Raw genomic sequence first — 20,216 nt, forward strand, 5'->3', positions numbered from 1 at the left:
ACACATATGAGTCGCAATAAAGCTAACATGCTTGCATCAAGGATCACATATTAAACTATTAAGGAATGAAATTCAGATATTTTACACAAGCCATTTCTACATAGTGATATTGTTTATAATGCTTGAAATTTTGTAACTTATTTGGGATACTTATTGAGTAAGCATGCATTTCTAAACTATTATTATATGTTTATTCTTTGGTTCGAGTGGTTACTTTTATTTATATTTTCTTTTTTTTTTCTTTTTTTAAGAACTATTTACAAACAGAAAATTTTAACGTGAAGGCAACTTTATAAATTTTAACACCATACTCATCGATGTTGTTGTATTCTCTTCCACCTATTGTCTCGATTCATAAGACATCCTTAAAAGCCACAAAAATATCATATCTTTTCAGTGGATTATTTTGCATCAGTTCTACGATTATTTCATGCCAATTCTTAAATTCAAAAACATCACTATGCGTTAATATGCCTGTTGTAAATGCCATCATAACTGTAGATTTCAACAAGCGTGCACTTCAAAATAAAAAACCTATTGGTCATGCGAAACGTGCAAAAGTTTCTAAAGCAAAAGATGCAATGTACTTTTCTATTTATGGTCTGAAGTAAAATGGGCATTGAAACAATTGGACTTACGAACATTTGGATAGATTGATGGATCTTGATTGCCATGATGACAAGGCATTTTTCATAACCCTGTATTTTGACTGATCCCAAAATCTGTGATTTGCTGAGATGAATGCTTTTCTTGTCCAGGGATGTGGATGTTTCCCTCGTCTTTCCCAAGGTTGCTAATTAATTTATTGTCTGGCTGTGTACGTAGCTGCTTGTAGTCCCTTCAATGCTTCCTATATGAAGCTTCAGGCTGCAGTTGCTGTACTATGTTCTTTATTGCTTGTTGCTAGTTAGCTAGTCTTTGTAGTTCTCAAGTTGTCTCTTCACTGCTACTGCATAGTAGAGCATGGTCCACTGCTGCTCTTCTAGTCTTTGCCGCTTGCATCAGCCCCAGTGCCCATCTGTGGGACGTGCAGACTTTATGCTTTGTTGCTGCGTTTAACGTTTTCATGCCTGTGGCTCCTATATCACCTATTGCTGAGCCATTTTAGCTTACTGCTTTCTAAAGCTGAAGGCTTTACAGGTTCAGCTCGGGACTGCTCCTTCCAAGCTGCCATCTGTCATACTACTCTCTCCTCGCCTCTAATCCTCCTCCGAAGTTCTAAGAGGAAAAAAAATTTCCTCGCCAAGGACTCCCGCGAAGGCTCTCTACAAATATCCTCCATAGCTCTGATACTATGATAGAATGAAGGGAGAGCGCACCAGCCCCCATAATACACCAAAGAACGGATGATGAAATGGAGACGTCTTAAGAGCAGACAGTTCCCTGTAAAGACAAGGTACTGATCTTTTCCTGTGAAAACATTACTTGTACATACAAACTGCATTAGGTTTAAGGATTCATGGCCTCTTGTTGTCTTTTAACGTGCATAACACATTCACAATGATGTTGGAAATTGCTATTTCTAACATAAAAAGCTCTCTTTGTGTTTTTCTCTACTGTGTCGTTTCCCCCCTCTCTTGGTCATACATCACCCTAGCCCATACTGCATCTCTCACACGTCCCCCCCCCCTTCTTTTCCAACTGACAACCAGAAGGTCAATGAAACAAAAGGCAGGTGGCAGGCGGGTGTCCTTATATTCAAGCAGGGCATTGAACGCATGGAGAGCACACCATTGCTGTTGATAAGGCCGAATAAACAAGTGCAACGGGGGATACACAGAAGCAGCAAGTTTAGGAGTTCTGTAGGGTGCTGTAGGGTGGGGTATGAGATGCATCTGGGAGAGGAGGGGGACGACCAATCAGACTTTAAAGCCCATTTGCAAGTGTTTCACACACATCCGCCCGCGGGTCAGGTCCAATCCTACGTGGAGTGTGAAAACTGTAGTTTTCTTGGGCGGGCTCCCAAGGCCACCCATAAGGGTGTCTGCCCACACAAAGACAGTTTTCTCTAAATAGGAATTGAACCTGCAACCTCTTACCCACGTTCCAAAGGCCCTACCACCACACCATCCATCATTAGTGTATAGGAAATAGAGCATTTACTACTTGCTGACACTCATCCGTGCCTGTTTGTGAAGTAATGGGTGAACACACATTCAAAATGAGGCGGATATGCTCACTCTCGAGTCGTTTTATCTGCACCTGTTTGTAAATCCAGCCTTAGTCTCTATAGCATCCCCACTGACTTTGGAATAGCCAACGGTAGTTACATTTGGGGCAAAACCTTCAAAAGACATGACAGCTATGAAACTTTCCAACAACAAATAGAGAATCACCCAATTCAGATAAAGATGCTATAGAGAAAGGTACGGATGGACATGAACAAAACTATATGCTTTTTGCAGCAAAGGATATCAGTAGTGAACAATACAATGTGCAACTGTCATCCTTGATTTGGTAGTGTCCTATGTCTTCACCAATTGAATGTAAAACTGGCACCACTAAATAAAGCTGGGTGGCCTACCAAGATAAATACTGCAGCACACAATGTTCAAGTCGTAAGCTTACAATTCCCATTCGTCCATATATGAGTCACCAATGCAATTTCAGAAAGACAGTATAAGCCCGGTCAATTAAAGAATCACTTATAGCCATTAATATGTTACGTGTACAATTGCCCCTTCACATCAAGGGCAAGGAGGCCTGATGTTCGGACAAGATTTTGAGTACAATGAACTCTATTCTTTAATCCAAGGAAGATTGCCACTTGAACAAAATTTGCATGAGCAGGATTTTGGACTCATGCTGTAGATCCTGTACGGTATACAGGAGATGCGTTTACTTCACCGATCATCCGTGACCCTTCTTTGTACAAAGGGCCATTGATTAGAAAACCCTCTTGATGCAAACAATGGTCTGCAGCTGAGGAAAAGACTAAAGATTTAATGCCATGTTCTGAGCGATATGCTGTGCACCCTGCTGGCTGAAATTCAATAGAAATAAGCCACATTTCAGGTTGTGTTCAGACCGCTGTCACTGACTGCTCCACCATTGGAATAAACTGCAGTGAATTAAGGAATTTGTTCTGCACACTCACAGGTGGTAACTTACCTATCCCTGTTACCAAGGATAAGTCTACCTCCAACCTTCGATATACCCCTTCTGAGGAACGAGAGTGATATTGGAAATATCTTTTCCAAAACAAGAAAAAGTGCCAACAAGCACACGGAATATCACTCAACTTTAGGAGCTCATCTTGGGGCCTCAATATCCACCAAACTATTCATGGTTATCACAACCCTTTCCACTGACCAGCTTATCATAAGGCCAACACTGTCCCAGAAGAGGCATAAGTTCTGTCTAGCCAGGATGTTGCTTACCAGCTGTGCAACATTCATCCTTGAGAGGCATTTCAAAGCACAGGAATCATGCGTTGGCAGGAAATATTTGATGCATGAAGTGCTGAAATCTGTTGGAATATATTGCGGGATCCACTGCTGAAATGGAGAGGGAGTCAAATTGAATTGATTTGTAAGCATGCTCTAGTTTCTTACCCATGTCATACTCCTGCAGAATATCAATAATTCCAAAGTAAAGTACCACATCATACACCTCTCTGAAATGTGTATCATCTGTTCCTGTGACAAGTCTACGACAAGCCTTGGCAGGCATATTCACACCTAATCGTATAGAGTGCCTGTAACATCAAAGAAAAGAAGAACTATGAGCTCCATGGTTAATGATAAAGTTGGCTTGGAAACAATTCAGAGTCCATCACATGCACACCTATCAGTAGCTGGAACCAAGTGCCGAAACTCTGCATCTCCTGCTGAAGCTAATTTCAGCAAACTAAGCCTTCCTGGAGCACTGACGTCTTGCTGAAGTTCTTCAGAAAGTGAAGCTAAACATTTGGAAGTCATGTCCTCTGCTCACCACAGATCACCCAAACAAACAACCGCAATTTAAATGCAGAAACTTCCCTTGCAACGATGAAAATACAGGTGATATCATTGTCCGAGAACACCTTTCTTTAGAAAACAATGGTTAACATATATGATGTGATACATATATCACTCAGCTTGGGTAGCGCTCTAATAATACAATCAAACCAAGTGAAACTTGCTCCAAGACACCAAGGTGAAACAAATTGTACTTTCACGAAGTTGCTGCATAGAATTAGAGCAATGAAACAGATGAGCAGAAATGCCCTCTGTTACCTTTCACAGGGAAGTTTTTTTCAAATAATGTCAAATCTTGATTGGATTCAGAAACGACTTGTCTTGGATTTTCTGGATTTTCTTGATTGGAACAAAAATACTAGGTTAGGAAGAAGATAAAGCATTATTATACCTTTGTTCGCTAAGAGTCTTGATACCACAGCCTCATGCAATGGCAATTCCACGATTGGAACATGTTCTAAGGAGACACTTGAGGAAATCTGAGGTGCCTTAAAATGAAGCCCCAATAGCAAGCTGTAGTCCATGATGTGCTCGGACTCTAGAAACTTGCAATCTGTAGAAATTTGCCTGCAAAAATGGAGACCTATAAAATCTCTCTCTCTCTCTCTCTCTCTCTCTCTCCATCCGAACCAGCATCAAGACCTGGACAGTGGTACATAATATGGCCCTCGATGTGTCATTTCATCTTGCATTGTTAGGTTTTGTGACTAACAAATGAACCTGAGTGAGAAGAACTCTGGAGAAATAATTATGAACGCCAAACCATTGGAGATGCTATATTTAGTAACAGTCATACAATTCAGAAAAAAGCCCTCAAGTTATAGAGCTTAATAAGGTGGCTCCACTAGAATCCAATCTCAAAAGCTTGAAAGAAGGATGCTCTAACAAGCCTGACGTGGCCACACCATTATGCATATACATTAAAAAATTGCCTCAACAAAGATTTGTACATTTACAGGGCAAGCCCTACATATTGAGTTTCTATCAAAACTTTTGAGGGAAAGGAGTGAGTGTAAGGAACTTATGTCTCCGGTTCTGTTGTTTGCATATGGCATTTCCCTGGCTGGACTTTCCGTAACCACTTTTCATCAATTCAGCATGCATGGTACTTTGAAAAATTCCTTGTGCTCCTAATTTGGAAAAAGGTATGACAACGTTTTGGACACGTTGCTATTGGGAGGGACCCCTCGCCGGCCACAACCGCTCGATACTTGAGTTATCTGCCACAATGAGAACCACTTGCCACAAAATTGTCCAAACATCAAGGACAAAATTCCTGTGACGGTGCATTGCATGGCCCACATACAGCATAACTCGCATTAATTCTGACAACTCTGTTCAAAATTCAAAGAATTCAATGAAGTCTGCAGTGTTGGAGACTACTCTCCAAGCTCCAAATCCTAATGCCTCCATGCAGTTTCAGAAGCCCTAGAATATTTCTACTCTGTATTTTTGTCTGCAGTGTTCAGCGTGCCACCCCTCATTTTGCAAATTCTAAAGCCTAGATATAACATAGAAATATGATGCACATTGACCCAACATAAACTGATGCAATAGAAGAAAAAGATGGAATATAAACCGAAGAGGCAGCAATCAAAATCCAACATATTCAACTCTGCCTGCTCACTACTTGGAAGCCAATCCAATACAATACATTGTGGATCTCATGAAAATGAATATGACAATGCTGCTGACGAGTATAAAAAGCTGAAATTCTGATTAATATTGCTTACAATTGTTTGCATACCAGGAGCATTGGGAAAAACTTACTCTAGAACTGCATTTTGCAGAGATGGTTTTAGGTGGAATACAAAATCCAGATCCAGATCTTTTAATGTCGTATTCTCATCAGTTTCAACTTTGTCTGTGGAACGACCCTGAGAAGATCCTTTCAGATCAAATTTTTTATGAATGCAGGAATCCGTGGAAACAACATTGCCCATTACAATGAATCGAACCTGCTCCACAAAAGTTTTCCATACTTGCTTTAATATGCAACCATAGCACCTGTAATGGTGAAATCATAGAAGACTAACATAAGAACCACAAACCTTTTGACCGCCTGCAGGTTTGACCCGGTGAAGTCCAAAAAATTTGGTGACAAGAGTGTTCTCATAAGTTCTGACATGATTATAGTAGTTTTGAAGGAATCCGAGAAGCACCTGCTCAAAAACGATGCAAATGAATCAAATTCCTGAAGACACATGCAGCCACGCACGCCAGCATACATCCATCCATGAAAACGGGCTTCCTAATATAGCAGCACAACACAATCGTTTTTGGGAAAGACAAGGTCTACATATAAGGAGCAACAGCTGTGCAGATGGGGGCAGGACGATTGGATTTGAGAAGCAAGGATGGCACATCTTTTGTTTCACCACCACAAATCCCAAATAGGTAGGCAGGGGTGGCACCAAGACCATGAGATTCATTGAGTTGATCATACATATACCATTGTGACTTATAAGTAACCTTGTTGACCAAGGCGTTGCTATGCAGATCTTAAAAAATATACAGGCTGGAGTCAAGTGTGTTTAACATTCACAAACCATGTCACATGTCAATTTCAGACCTTCAGCTATTGACAACTTCAGATTTTGCAAGCAGCAACTTTGTAGTGACACCAAATTATGTACTCACAAGATTCTCTTCCATTAAGAGCCGTTTCAACAATTTTGGCAATCAACCAACTCCCCTATCAATGTATACATCTAGAACAACAGGACAGAGAGTTTTCCTAAAGGTGAACCACTGAGCACATACCTTGACTTCTGATTTGCGTAATGTCTTTATCATGAAACGCTCATCTTGGGAGACGTAAAATACGCTACCACTTTTCCCAGGGGAAGAAAGCTCTCTTAATCCGTCATTCCCACAAACCGAGAGCATGTAGTCTGCCGCATCAATCTTGAACATTTCTCTTAAGTGCCTACAGGAGTACAGCATTTGATTAAAATTAAGACATTGACAATTTTCTTGTGTTAGATATAGGTCTCCACCAAATTCAAAAATACTCTTTACATTTTGTAGAAAAACAAACTTCAAGTTCATCAAACTCGATATACCAAAACTTCTGTTCACAAACATGTTATGCAATCACACATATACACTTCTGTCTGGGACGAACATGGACACCAATATGTACATTTAACCACATGCTTTCCATCCCCCCCCCCAAAAAAAAAGAACACATGGACACAACATTTGAACCAGCCAGCCTAAGCGCCCCACAAAAAAGAACACATCCAGCCTAAGCGCCCCACAAAAAAGAACACATGAATCCAACATTCGAGTGTTACGTACAACTTGGTGCTTACGCACACAAACAAGGAAATTTCGACATATTATCGTGGGTATTAAATGCCCTAAAATGGGCATTGGTAAACAATCACCCTTGAAAGGACTATATGCCAATTACATAAACATGTGCGGTATGTGTATAGCATGTGCATGCCTTTGTGAATATGCCATGCATATGCCCTGCATAAATGTTTTCTAAGAGTAGAGTTAAATGTATAGTATGTGAGACTAGTATGAGACTGTTCAGACACAAACACATGCAACCCCTAAACTTAATATGAGGAAGGGCAAGGCTTAGGTTTTCCATGTACTAAGCACGAACCTCTCTACTTGTTTGACCAAATACTTGATAGTCCTATTGCTAAGATAGACAATATATACCTTTGTACCAATAGAATATATCCAATATAGTCCTCTTGCTAAGATAGACAATACCTCTTCTCTGACAGAAAAAAGAGATGGATAATATCTCAATAGACTCTAGAGTATTAGTAGGAAAATTGACCAAATACTTGAGAGTCCTCTTGCTAAGATAGACAATACGTCTTCTTTGAGGGATAAAAGAGATAGATAATATCTCAATAGACTCTAGAGTATTAGTAGGCAATACTTGGTAGAATTCATAAGTTGTTTCAAACATGTTACCTGCTTGTTGTATCTCAAACCTTACATCATTTAAATAATATCCAACTTATGAATTCTACCAAGCATTGCCTACTAATAGATAATATCTCAATAGACTCTAGAGTATTAGTAGGCAATACTTGGTAGAATTCATAAGTTGTTTCAAACATGTTATCTGCTTGTTGTATCTCAAACCTTACATCATTTAAATAATATCCAACTTATAAATTCTACCAAGTATTGCCTACTAATACTCTAGAGTCTATTGAGATATTATCTATCTCTTTTATCCCTCTTACATCATTTAAATAATATCCAACTTTTGAGGCATCTTTCAAGGCTGCAACATCACCCCAGATTGATATGGCCATCATTGGGCTTGCAGGTATCCTGGATGTGGGTCGTCCCAAGGGGGGTGGACTGCTCCCGCCTAAAAATATGTGAAAGGCTTACAAAATGGGGTATCTTACATACTATATTCTGGGAACAGAGGGTTGAGTATTAATTTCCTATACCGATTGACGAATTTATGCAAGGCTTTGCTTCCATGTAGCTCCATGCAGAGAAACAGCTGCAACAAATAACAATCATTCTTCTGTTGTCAAGGGGTCCTTATAGACTGCAAACTCCTCCTTAAGTCTTACAATTTTTAGGTACCTTGGAGCAGGGACATTGAGGAGAGTAGCTCAGATCCTGAGGAGCAATCGGAAAGAAGTAAGTGAGAACAAAGGGACGAGAATTCAATCTCAACGATGATGGGAATTTAGTAGGATAGATGGCGAGTGAGCAAAATGGAGGCGGCAAGCAGAAGAAAAGGAGGACGAAGTTGGAATCCTAAATGAGCTCTGAATTCGCCAGACTCTACAACCTGCAAATTGGCGAAGTGAAAGAAGAGCAGAACAAAACAAGTCAAAATGGCGATGGTGGTGGACACATGGCCAATAAATAAAAGTTCTTTTCTGGGCATGCCACATATCCAAGGCTGAAAGACCCGTATTCCAGCCCCTCAAAAGACACTGGAACAACCCGGCCCAAATTAGACATTATTTCTCAAATAGCAACACCTTCCGTTAGACCTACCCTCACGGGCAGGCCAAAAAACGAATGCATATTGGCTGGCTTAAGGATTGGGACTCTTTAACTACGGATGAAAACTATTGCATCTCCCATGTAGTATACTAAATTCTTTTCCAGAAAAAACTCTTCAAACAGAGATGTCAATTCATTGTAGAGATCAAAGTGTAGCACCATCAGAATCATATATGCAATTCTGAGATAACATGCATATAAGGCTTTTCATTTCAGTAACACCACTCCTAACATCATCATCTTATGGCATTTGCAGATGCAAACCTGAAGACCATAGGGCAGTAATCCTTCCATTTGAAATCCACTGACTGGTGGGGAGGAGTCATCTGAGAGCCCTCCCTGGGAAAATTCACCCTAATCCTTGCTTTTGGGCCAAAGTCTTCAGAAGAAAGTTTTCTGTTCTGTTCAGGTTCAATTTTCCCAACTGAGTACCTACGGAAGATATCACGTGACAGAAATATCCCATTAGTATATTTCTAATATCTATAGACAAAGCAACCTTTTGAAATTAACTTTATAATCACAGAGGAAAAGGAACTGACAAAGCATTGAAACGATGAAAACCTGATTCCTAGTTGCAAATTCAGCATCAGATCATAGCTTCTGTGGCCTTTGTAAATTGTATCGCCAGCTCTTTTTCGTTCTTTCATAAGCCACCGCTGTCGCCTCCTCAATAGTTTACTTGAACTAGAAGCTGGGGTTTCTTTGTCAAACTCACTAATAAAAGTCATGTTTTCATGCTTGCTCCCCATGGCAGGAATCACAGAGAGATCCTGATTTTTGCCAAGGCTTTTCCCACTGTTTTTTAAAATACAACCATCAAGCTTTGACAAAGGATTTACTTCATGGACATTTGAAAGACCCTTTGCTGAGCTCCACAATCTCTCAAAAAGGATCCTATTTTCTTCTCCATCGTCTAAGCTAGAAGACAACATACTCAATGTAATTTTGTCAGCTGATGATCTATGGTGTAGCTTTCTCAAAACTTGTGGCACATCATCAGAGATAACATACACTCTTTGCCTTGGAGACATCTGGCAAGCATTCAACTCATCCCCTGAAACATGTACTCTCTTATCAGCGTGAACATGAACTAATCTTTTCATGTCAACACATTTGCTTCCAGGTGGATAGAACCTTCCTCCACCATACTTCAAGCCCCTTCTCCATGTACCCACATATATGCCACCATCTGCCCATGTATAGACCCCATGCCCATTTGCCAAGCCATTTCGCCACTGACCGTCATACTTATCACCACTGGCCCATGATAAAACCCCTCTGCCACACATCATTCCACCCTTCCAATCTCCACTGTATTCACTTCCATTGTTCCAAAAGTATCTCCCTTTTCCCTCTGGCACATCCCACTTCCATGAGCCCTCATAAACATCCCCATTAGCATATCTTTTCGTGCCAAACCCGTGTTTTTTATTGAAAATCCAATTTCCCTTGTAAATGGTCCCATCTGCACCAGTATATGTACCTACACCATGCAGATGACCACCCATGACTTCACCCTCATAAGAAGAGCCTGACCGCCAATAGATTTTTCCCCTTCCAGTTCGTTGCTCTGAACCCAAGTCACCCTCATATATACATCCATCTGACCAAAAATATTTGACTGTCCGTTCTGTACATGGTCGCTGCAAGGATCCCAGACAAGTGTTGCTATTAGGTAATGGTTGTTCACAACAGACAAAATTCAGTGTTTTTTCACAGCAGACAAGTGGGGAAAGTGCTCTGTTGTGTAAAATCGTTTCCTAATGTCACCATCATAGAGACGTGGCCACTGATGTCAGAGAGAAAGACGAAGTAGCCTCTCTCTCTCTCTCTCTCTCTCTCTCTCTCTCTCTCTCACACACACACACACACACACACACTGGCTGACAAGTGAAAAGAAGGTAAAGCTGGAATATTACCAAGACAACATAAATCCCACATGTTGGTCTACATACATGTCCATAGAGACTCATGCTCAGCCTTATATTAGCACACCTACCCCCCTTCTATATCGCAGAAACATAGCCAGGTTTCGTACCACATCTCGTACATTTGCAATTGAGAAGGGAGCTTGGATGCATCAGCCCAGACATGCTAGAGTCTGTACCCTTTGTGACATGCAGACAGTTGAGACGGAGGCACATGTGGCTCTACAATGCCCCCGATATGCACATATCATGGAGGACTACCAGTAGATACTGGAGGACTCCGCTCAGCTGACATCAGTTCTCTCTACTGCCTCTCCGGCAGCATTGGGATCTTTTGCCACTCATCTTTTTACCTGGTGTTAGGAACTCATAGACTCCTGACCCCTCTCCTTGAGGAGACTCTATTTTACATTGTATTGAGACGGGTCCCATGGGTCATTTTTGGCCCCCCGAGGATGTTAATAGACTCTACTTCTACTTCTACTTCTTTATATGCTTCTTTTATCTCATGCATCCACACATATGTAAACGTTTGTGTCAAGTTTGGTTCCAAGAGGAACCAAACTGCCTCTCCGGCAGCATTGGGATCTTTTGCCACTCATCTTTTTACCTGGTGTTAGGAACTCATAGACTCCTGACCCCTCTCCTTGAGGAGACTCTATTTTACAATGTATTGAGACGGGTCCCATGGGTCATTTTTGGCCCCCCGAGGATGTTAATAGACTCTACTTCTACTTCTACTTCTACTTCTTTATATGCTTCTTTTATCTCCTACATCCACATATATGTAAACGTTTGTGTCAAGTTTGGTTCCAAGAGGAACGTTCTAAGGGCACAGCTACTCTACACAGTCCTACTAACTTTGACCCCATAAAAATCAGTGTCTACCAGAAAGAGACAATGGTGTTAAGCAGAGTGACAAACTGGCAACTGTTTTAGGTACCCCCATACCATAGAAAAAGTTTCAATATCTGGCTTGCCTTCTACAATTCAACAGTGCAATACATAGCTCAACTCTAGTTTCTATGCTCGAGCATGTTACCTCTATGAGCAGATTAGCCACATAAAGTATTATTTAACAGTTTCAATTGCCTGATTCAAGTCTCTGATTGTCAAGTGGTCTTCATAAAATACTGGATCAGATTATTGAAGCATAATGATGTTTCCCTTAAGCAATGTTCCATGCACCTCTAGATGAAGTAGAGGAAAGAGATGCTTGAAGACAACAGCCCCAACAAACTCCATGCAACCCCAGACTGCCCCTCTGTTTGCAGACCTAAGGCATAGATGGAGAAGAGACGTTGTGAAGGAGCTGAAGCTTTATGACTCATCGTACTGGAGAAGGGAATGGTTAGATGCAAGGTAGAAAGGCGGTAGTCAAAGGTATCTGGGTGAATTGCGTTGCCCACTTATCCAGAAGACCTCTTTTGCCTAAGAGAAGGGGAAGTATCTGCAGGTAGGTTAGAAGGGGGGAGATTGGATGGCACTGAATCACTTGTTATGCAAGGGTGAGTGTTATTCATATTTTGAGAACCAAGAAGAAATATAACAAATAGCAAGAAAGATCCAAATTCAAATATTGTGGCTCATGTAAGAGTTTAATCGTGGGTATAATCCTCTTGGATGGGGCCATAAAAGGGCAGCAATGCAACAATAACTGACCTCATAAAAAATTCCCTCTACATTTTTATGTCTTTGCAAATTACAGTCCCGTTCCCATATCAGTTTTCTATGGTTAGCCATTAGCATTTGAATATGCAAGAGAGAGATGAAAATGGTGGCCATGACTCTTCCTCAAGGCCTCCTGTTCATGGTGAGAAGTGGAAGGTTGATTGGTTCTTCAGCACCTTTTTGTCATCTAAATCTGTGAGATTGATGGTTGTTCCATCTCCCTCTTTCATTGCTCCTCATGCAACCTGATCTATTCAATTTCTTCCATTGAGTTCTATGATTTGATTAGAATGTTTTGAGATCCTTCTGGCCACTTCCTCTAACTTCATCTATGACTGTGTGGATTGTTCTTAATTGAACTTTTTCACCAAATCGTGCAAACCTGCAGTGCTTTGAACTAAGTCTCATCATTTTAAGTTAGACGCGACCTTCACCCCGCCCGCTGCTGCCCCCACCCCTCGTGCTGCCTAGGCTCCGCCCTGCCACTCCCACCCTTCTCTCCCCGCGCCCTCCCCTTGCACCCTGATCGCCACCCTGCTCGCTTTGCTGCAAGCCCCCCCCCCCATGGCTGAGCGCTCCCCCTGCTGACCAGCTGTCCCTCTTGCTCGGGATCTGACGTGAGCCTCTCCTGGATGGCACATCCCCAGCCTTGGCTTGCTTGTTGGTGGCTTCCTTCCCGTGGCAGTGTCGTTTTCCAGGCTGGTCTTTTGCACCCTTCTCCCTCTCCATAAAGTAGAAAGCGTCTGGGTTGGGGGTGTTCGGGCATTTGGAGGTGTTGGGCCACTTGTGGCATGGGGCCTTGCACTTCTTCGGAGGGGAGAATCTTCGGCTTCAGCCGTCTCCCTTGCCCTGGCGGTCCTCCACATTTGCACCTTCACAGCAGCAGTAGGTTCATCTTTCAGGAAGCGTCTCTCCCTTCCCCATGGCATTTCTATGGCGGGAGGAGGCTTGCCCTGCAGTCTCTTGTTCTTCCGGAGTTGGAGTTCTCCTCATAGCTTTGCCCTGGCGACATCGGCCATGGCCATCCCCCAACCGTCCAGTTCGTGCCTCCCCGTGGTGGTGGTTGTGCTGCCCTCGTCCCATCAGCATCTCCTGACCGCGAGTGGTGCACTGGAGCTGGACAGACCTGGCCCTTGGACAACAACCCAGAGGGGTCGCGTCAGCTGGTGGCCTCCTTGCTTGGGTCTCCAAGCTTCTCAAGACTCTAGAGTTTTTCTCGAAGATTCTCTACCCACAGGGTGGCGGCGCTCGACTCTATCCTCAGGGATCCCTTCTCCTTTGGCTCTACTTCTTCATGTCGTACCAGGAGGCTCCCCAAGTGGGTTGAGCCTGCAGATGCATGGAGCGGGCTACTGGAGTGCGGACTCGCCCCCCGTCAGGTGGTGGTTGCTCATGCAGGCAAGTCTCTTCCTACGGGCACGATGGACGGGAGCTCAGCGGAGGAGGGATCCATACATGCTTGGATCACGAGTAGCTCCAAGATTCACTTCATCAGGGATTATTGGTCGGCCTCGATTGCTGGATGTTGACTCAGAGGAGTCATATCAGTTGATGGTTCACTGTCTCGAAGACTTTCTACCCACAGGGCGACGGCTCGTGGCTCTATCCGCAGGGCTGCTGGACTTGATCCCTTCTCTTGGGACTCTACTCTTTCTTGTCGTACCAGGAGGCACCCCAACTGGGTTGAGGCCTGCAGATGCGTGGAGCGGGCTATTGGAGTGCGGACTCGCCTCCCGCCAAGCGGTGGTTGCTCATGCAAGCGGGTCTTTTCCTGTTGGTGCCCTCGGGCGGGCTCGATGGACGAGAGCTCAACGGAGAAGGGATCCATACCTTCTTGGATCACGAGTACCTCCAAGATTCACTTCATCAAGGATCCGTAGCTTTTTTGGTTTCGCGGTTTTCAAAAGACCCAGACTAGGGCTTTTTTGTTTTGACAGCATTTTGCGACAGTTTTATGCTTAGCCCTGTGTGGCTTGTAGTTTCGCAGGTGGGAGTTATCCCTGTGCTCCAACATTGCTGTTGAGTCTCTTGTATTCCTTGTCTCGAAAGTAATATAATTAGCCCTTCTTTTTGCGAAAAAAAAAACCTGCAGTGCTTTGATCTTTTGACCCAAATTGCAAATTTGTATTTTATCATCCTCCAGTTCCCAACTCAGGGTCTTCGTTGTCCTTTGGCTTTAGTAGAATCTTCTCTGGTTCTTATGGCTTCGTCAATTTCTGGAGCTGAGCTTGAAGTCCATCCCTTTGTATTCTTGTCCCTGAAGATTTATGATGCCTCCTATGTGAATCTGTTCTGCACTTCTTTGAGGTTAAACTTACAGACGTGCACCTGATCATTTGGCTTTCATTGACTTGTGCTTTGAGGATCTATTGCTGAGATTTTATCTTTATGCTTTCCTTTGCATCTTTATGGGTGCTTCATCTAGCTTCAATGTTATTCCAAGTTTGTTTGACCTTTTTAAGCTTCCCTTTTAATGATCCAATTTGTTATTTCCCGTTCTTTGGCATGACCTTGCAATTAGAATACTCTTCTTACGATTAATGGAATGAGGGCACAAAGACAAGCTAACTTCAAGCTTTGCATCCTCATCACTGCCTTCTGATATCTATGTGTTGTCACAAAATGCACAGCAGTTGCTAGTCATAAAGTCTAATCCTACCTTTGGCATACAATAATGTGTTTACAAAATGCCACAATGCGTATGAAAAAGCTTGACAACCTTGGTGTGGGCAAACAATCAATACCCATTGGATTCTGGAAAGAGTACATGAGGATGGGCTACCCAATGAATGTCGGTATCAACATTAGAGCGTAAACCTCTTCCACCTCTACATTGATGAGAGTAAGCCCATTGCATCAAGAAGACCAAAGGTATGATTGGGCACATCTTGCTTCATGCAATCACCGCTCACAGGTTGGCCACAATCTCCAATTCAGTAGCAAAGACACTTGAAAGTCCTCCTACCTTGCACCAAAGCAAGACATAGAGGCTCTTGATTTTGGATCAGCTTCCTTTTCCAACCAATCCACATTACCAAAAGCTACCCATACATTGAAGTAGATTTCCATGCTGCATTCACATTAGAGTGTAAACCTCTTCCACCTCTACATTGATGAGAGTAAGCCAATTGCATCGAGAAGACCTAAGGTATGATTGGGTACATCTTGCTTCATGCAATCACCACTCACGGATTGGCCACAATCTCCAATTCAGTAGCAAAGACACTTGAAAGTCCTCCTACCTTGCGCAAGACATAGTGACTCTTGATTTTGGATCAGCTTCCTTTTCCAACCAATCTACAGTACCAAAAGCTACCCATACATTGAAGTAGCTTTCCATGCTGCATTCCCGATACATGGCACATCCGAAGGCAAGCCATCTGAATCCACAAGGGTTTTGTCATACTGGTTGGGCAGGTAGAAGACAAGATTTATACAAGCTATACCTTAAAAGATCACTTGATGATATTGGCATAGAAAAGAAAATCTAAATTCCTCCCACTTGTGATAGCAATTCTTGCATTGCATTGCCCAAGAATCTTGGGAACGTTCCAAGGGTAAACACTCCCTGCTTTATGTTTCTACATTACAAAAAGATAAGCTTTTATGCAACATCTCCTTGATATCCAAGACAACTTAAGAAAGGGAGTGATACGCATGTCTCTAATAAGTCAAACTCATCACAACCATTTTCCACTCAAGGGGGATTAGGTTGTAAAAATACTCATGATGACTTGGATAAGATTGTGGGTTTGGATAAGACCCTCATGAGTTGTAATAATGAATCAACATTGGCTCCAACTTTGTAACCTAAGTCCCCCAATTATGCCACCTCTATAGGTGGTTACCATTTGTTTACACCATACATGCAGCACTAATGCCAGCTATCAATCTAGAACTTGATATTTATGATTTCCTATAAAACTCACGTTCTTTAATACTTTAAAGCATATGCAATCCATTTCAATCCAACCCACCATTTTTTGAAAGAAGATAGAAGTTTATGCAATCTATTTCAAGCTTTCTCCAACATTGTGACCTCTCTCTAGTCTCACAAACTTCACATCTCTGTGTGCGTGCCTGCACGTGTCTCTCAAAAAATAAACATAAGGATATTTGATACAAAGACGACTATGAGAAATGACCCAAAAGATGCCGAGGTTGCATGAATGTAACTTTGCCCTCATGAACCCAAAATAATGGTACTGAAGAGCCTCACCGGTTCCAATCAAATCCAACCATAAGCTATTAAGTCATTATGTACTATAATGCCTCTTCTTTGTTAGACTAGTCCAATGTCTTTGAGGACGTTTGAGGAGTACAAGATCCATGTGCTCTATTTTAGAGCTGAAACCGGTAGAGTTAAAGAAATAACTAATGGGCCGTTTAGATAACACTCATCTGGACTAAAACTGTATGTAGTCTTTCAATGTTACTTCTTGATACTATATGTAAGTACCAGGTAATGTGCTAACTAGCATTTGAACAATGGAAACGACCTTTTTCAAGCACTGCAGTTTCAAGATTAGTATACATTTACAAACCTATTATCCTTTCTTTTACACACACACACACACACACACACACACACACACACACACATATATATATATAGAGAGAGAGAGAGCAATAAAGGATAGTAAAATAGAAACCACAGATTCCAAGAAACTTCCAGTAGACTCAAAGTAGTAACAACACCCCACAAAGATATCACAAGGATGACCATGGCCTAGTGATATTGAATAACAGAAAAACAGCAGAAGAGACGCTAAATTCTTAATGCAGGCAGGAAAACCAAAAGAAAGAAAGGGGTAGGTAAACGTCAACCATTGTATTAGTCACTTAAGAAAAGGCTCGTCCACAAACAAAGGACAGCATTCCCGAATAAAACGAGCCTAGTCAATCTAAAATGGTGTCGCTTCGTAATTATTTGCTTGGTTTGTAGCCAATTGATGGGGAGATTTAAGGTGTTAAGGGTGAAATTTTAGCATCTTCAATGGACGATCAAATCTCTGTCTCTCTGTCCCTCGGTCTCTCTCTCAATCTGTCATCCAGCTCGTCATTCTTGGGGCTAAGCGCATTCCCATCATTCAGCTATGTGGCTAAGCCTCGAACGTCGGAGGAAGGAAAAAAGAACGTGAAGCATAAACGACACTTTCATATATCTTCAATTCCATGCACGTTGCGCAACCTTAGCGGAAAAAGACCGACGGCCTTTGAGACACAACTTAAACCTCGTGCTTTACTTCTTGAGATTGCAAGGACATGACTGCAGCTAGCTTCAACTTCCGCCATAAAGGTCCAGCTCAAATTCCACCCCTAAGGAGCCTCAGTCACGGTCCAGTCGGATGGTTCGTACACGTAGATAGCGCATATCAAGCTTCAGCACTTGCTTTTCGATATACTTAGGCCTACTCCAAGCTACTTAGAATATGTAGGATTTCACTTGTGATTCTAGTTTTGCAAGGCTAAGTTTGGTTCCATCAGGCTACGCGCGAGTTTCGTCAGAAGATAATGCAACATTGATGAGCAAAATTGGTGTTTATGAAAAAGACGGCAGAATTTGGCAAACGGCCAGTACTTCTAGAGCACCATTGACGAGAGCAGGGAACAGGCGATCACTTTCTACTTTGAAAGAATCGGATCAATAATATGAGAGAGAGGAAGCAAACGCAGAGATTACTGCGTAAAACGGCGTTCAAGATTTATTACAGGCCAATTGGTTACGATACAGAAAGGAGTCCGTCAGGCAAACAGAGAAAATGCGTTTGACGAAACGCGGGGACGAGCGTTATATTGTCCAGAGTCAAACCACAGCGGAAAGTGAAGCGCAGACACGGGGAAGGAGAAGAGCGTACCTGAGGATCCTTCATCACATGTTGCGACCCAGATCCGAGGGTGGGTTCCGAAGGAGGGCACCAAGGAAGGTGAGCTCGAGCGAGGAGAGGGGAATATATGGGCGCCCAATAATGCTGGATGAGAGCGGAGAGTTCAAAGAGCGATAGGAAACAAGGAAAAGAGCTGGGAAACAGAGCGCGAGGAGCGAGGCAGAGGCAGGGGCAAAGGCAATGCGGGTACTGTGAAGGGGGGGTTGTAGGAGCTACAAAACACAAGAGAGAGAGAGGGGTCGGCAGGGAGGGGGGGTTGAGCAGGGAAGCAAAAGAGGGAGGAGGAGGAGGTGCTGAATTGAGGCAAATTGTGTATGTGGGGGTGTGTGTGGAGGGCGAAGAAAGCAAGGAAAGCGAGGAGGGGAGAGAGGAAGGGTGGGGGAGAAGAAGGGTGGGGGAGAAGGGAAAAGGGGGGTGAGGTTTCTCAAGGAATGCGGACTGTTCAAGGCAGAAGACAGCAGAGGGGAGATATGGAAGGATCTGATTCAATGGAGTGTGTGTGTGTGTGTGTGTGTGAGAGAGAGAGAGAGAGAGAGAGAGAGAGTATAGCCTACTGTATGAGCTTATCAAGATGGAGAATTTGAGCAGTGGCAGAGATGGCGAATTGCAATCAAGACTCAGCGAGCTGGCCTTGGCACATCAGACTCAGACACAGACAACAGAGGACAGACCGGTGCCATTTGATCATCAGCTCAAGACCAGCTCCATCGCCCCATATAGCTCTCGCCATTGCGACAGAATTGCATTTACATGCGTACTTCTTCCTGTTTCAACCTGTTCGCATTCGGCTAGCAAAGTCTCTCTGGGTGTCCTTCTCAACGTACTCTGCTATCGCAGAGAGGCCACAAACAAAAGAGGTGTGGTCACTGTGGTAGGAGCTTGCAAGTTGCAGAAGAGGTTCGAGTGAACTCAGCATAGGCCGCTAGGAAAGATTGGACAAGGGGCAGCGGAGACAGCAACTTTAGGCAAAGGGGGGAGGAATAAGAGGCAGAATATGAGGCGGAATATGTGAGGCTCTAGAACCGATTGATCATATATCACGACGATGATGGGCAAATGGGCAGGATTTTCAGAAAAGCATCTCTTGGTGTTAGTGCAGGGGAAGAAGAAGAAGAAGAGGGTGAGGTGAAGAAGATTAACAGAGGTAGCAATTACAAAAAGCAAGGGGTGGGATGAGGTGAACAAAGCTAGTAATTGCAAAGCAAAAGATGGAGGATGATGAGGGAAAGGCAGCAAATTGAGCATGGTAAAGATGCAGGGGAGCAGATGAGGAGAGGAAAGGATGAAAATTTATGGTGTGAAGAATCCAGATGATGAGTGAAAGGTTGCTAGGAGATTTAGAATGCGAAAGATGCAGGGGAGCAGAAGTGATGAGTGAAAGGGAGCAATGGTAGCAATGTTTGATATAAAACTGTGTAGGCAGGCAAAGTAATAAAAGAGAAGGAAGAAGAGGCAGATAGGAATTTGGAACAAACAAAAGAGAGTAGCAAATTGATAACAACAACGTACTGAAGCAGCAGCAGGGGAAGCAGCTTTGCCGTGTGGGAGATGGTGCTTTCTGTCTGCAGTTCAGATGCAGTGGCACTCCAACTCCATCAATCACAGAAACTCTCCATGTTGCAGGAATCCGTGAGTTGCCTCCTCTTCACCCTCTGCTACTCTTCTTCCTTCTCTCTCTCTCTCTCTCTCTCTCTCTCTCCATGTTGCAGGCATCAATGACCCTCTTCTTCTCCTCCCTCTGTTTCTCTTCTTTC

The 20,216-nt window shown here is 42.9% G+C and overlaps 1 protein-coding gene across 1 annotated transcript; it reads right to left on the reverse strand.

The window, feature by feature from the left end:
• Positions 1-2,428: 2,428 nt before the first annotated feature.
• Positions 2,429-19,520, reverse strand: LOC147881173 (phosphatidylinositol 4-phosphate 5-kinase 9-like). Its single transcript, XM_087369810.1, has 9 exons — positions 18,433-19,520; positions 9,537-10,618; positions 9,237-9,404; positions 6,723-6,888; positions 6,011-6,121; positions 5,730-5,917; positions 4,351-4,526; positions 3,787-3,925; positions 2,429-3,697 (listed from the first exon to the last, which is right to left on the reverse strand). Exons 1-9 carry the CDS (start codon positions 18,445-18,447, stop codon positions 3,427-3,429), a joined length of 2,316 nt encoding a protein of 771 aa, XP_087225936.1. The 5' UTR covers positions 18,448-19,520; the 3' UTR covers positions 2,429-3,426.
• Between the last annotated feature and the right edge of the window lie 696 nt (positions 19,521-20,216).

The sequence above is a fragment of the Dipteris shenzhenensis genome, chromosome 31 (assembly GCF_047967505.1).
Source record: "Dipteris shenzhenensis isolate YYH24624 ecotype China chromosome 31, Dip_SZ_1.0, whole genome shotgun sequence".
Classification (NCBI taxonomy): Eukaryota; Viridiplantae; Streptophyta; class Polypodiopsida; order Gleicheniales; family Dipteridaceae; genus Dipteris; species Dipteris shenzhenensis.

What these genes read in the sequence shown, in the direction of transcription:
- LOC147881173 (XM_087369810.1), bottom strand. An exon ending in TACGCAAATCAGAAGTCAAG is followed by an intron (nt 6,122 to 6,722) that starts GTATGTGCTCAG and finishes GTTTTTGAGCAG; the next exon opens with GTGCTTCTCGGATTCCTTCA. An exon ending in TTGGTTCCAGCTACTGATAG is followed by an intron (nt 3,698 to 3,786) that starts GTGTGCATGTGA and finishes TTGATGTTACAG; the next exon opens with GCACTCTATACGATTAGGTG.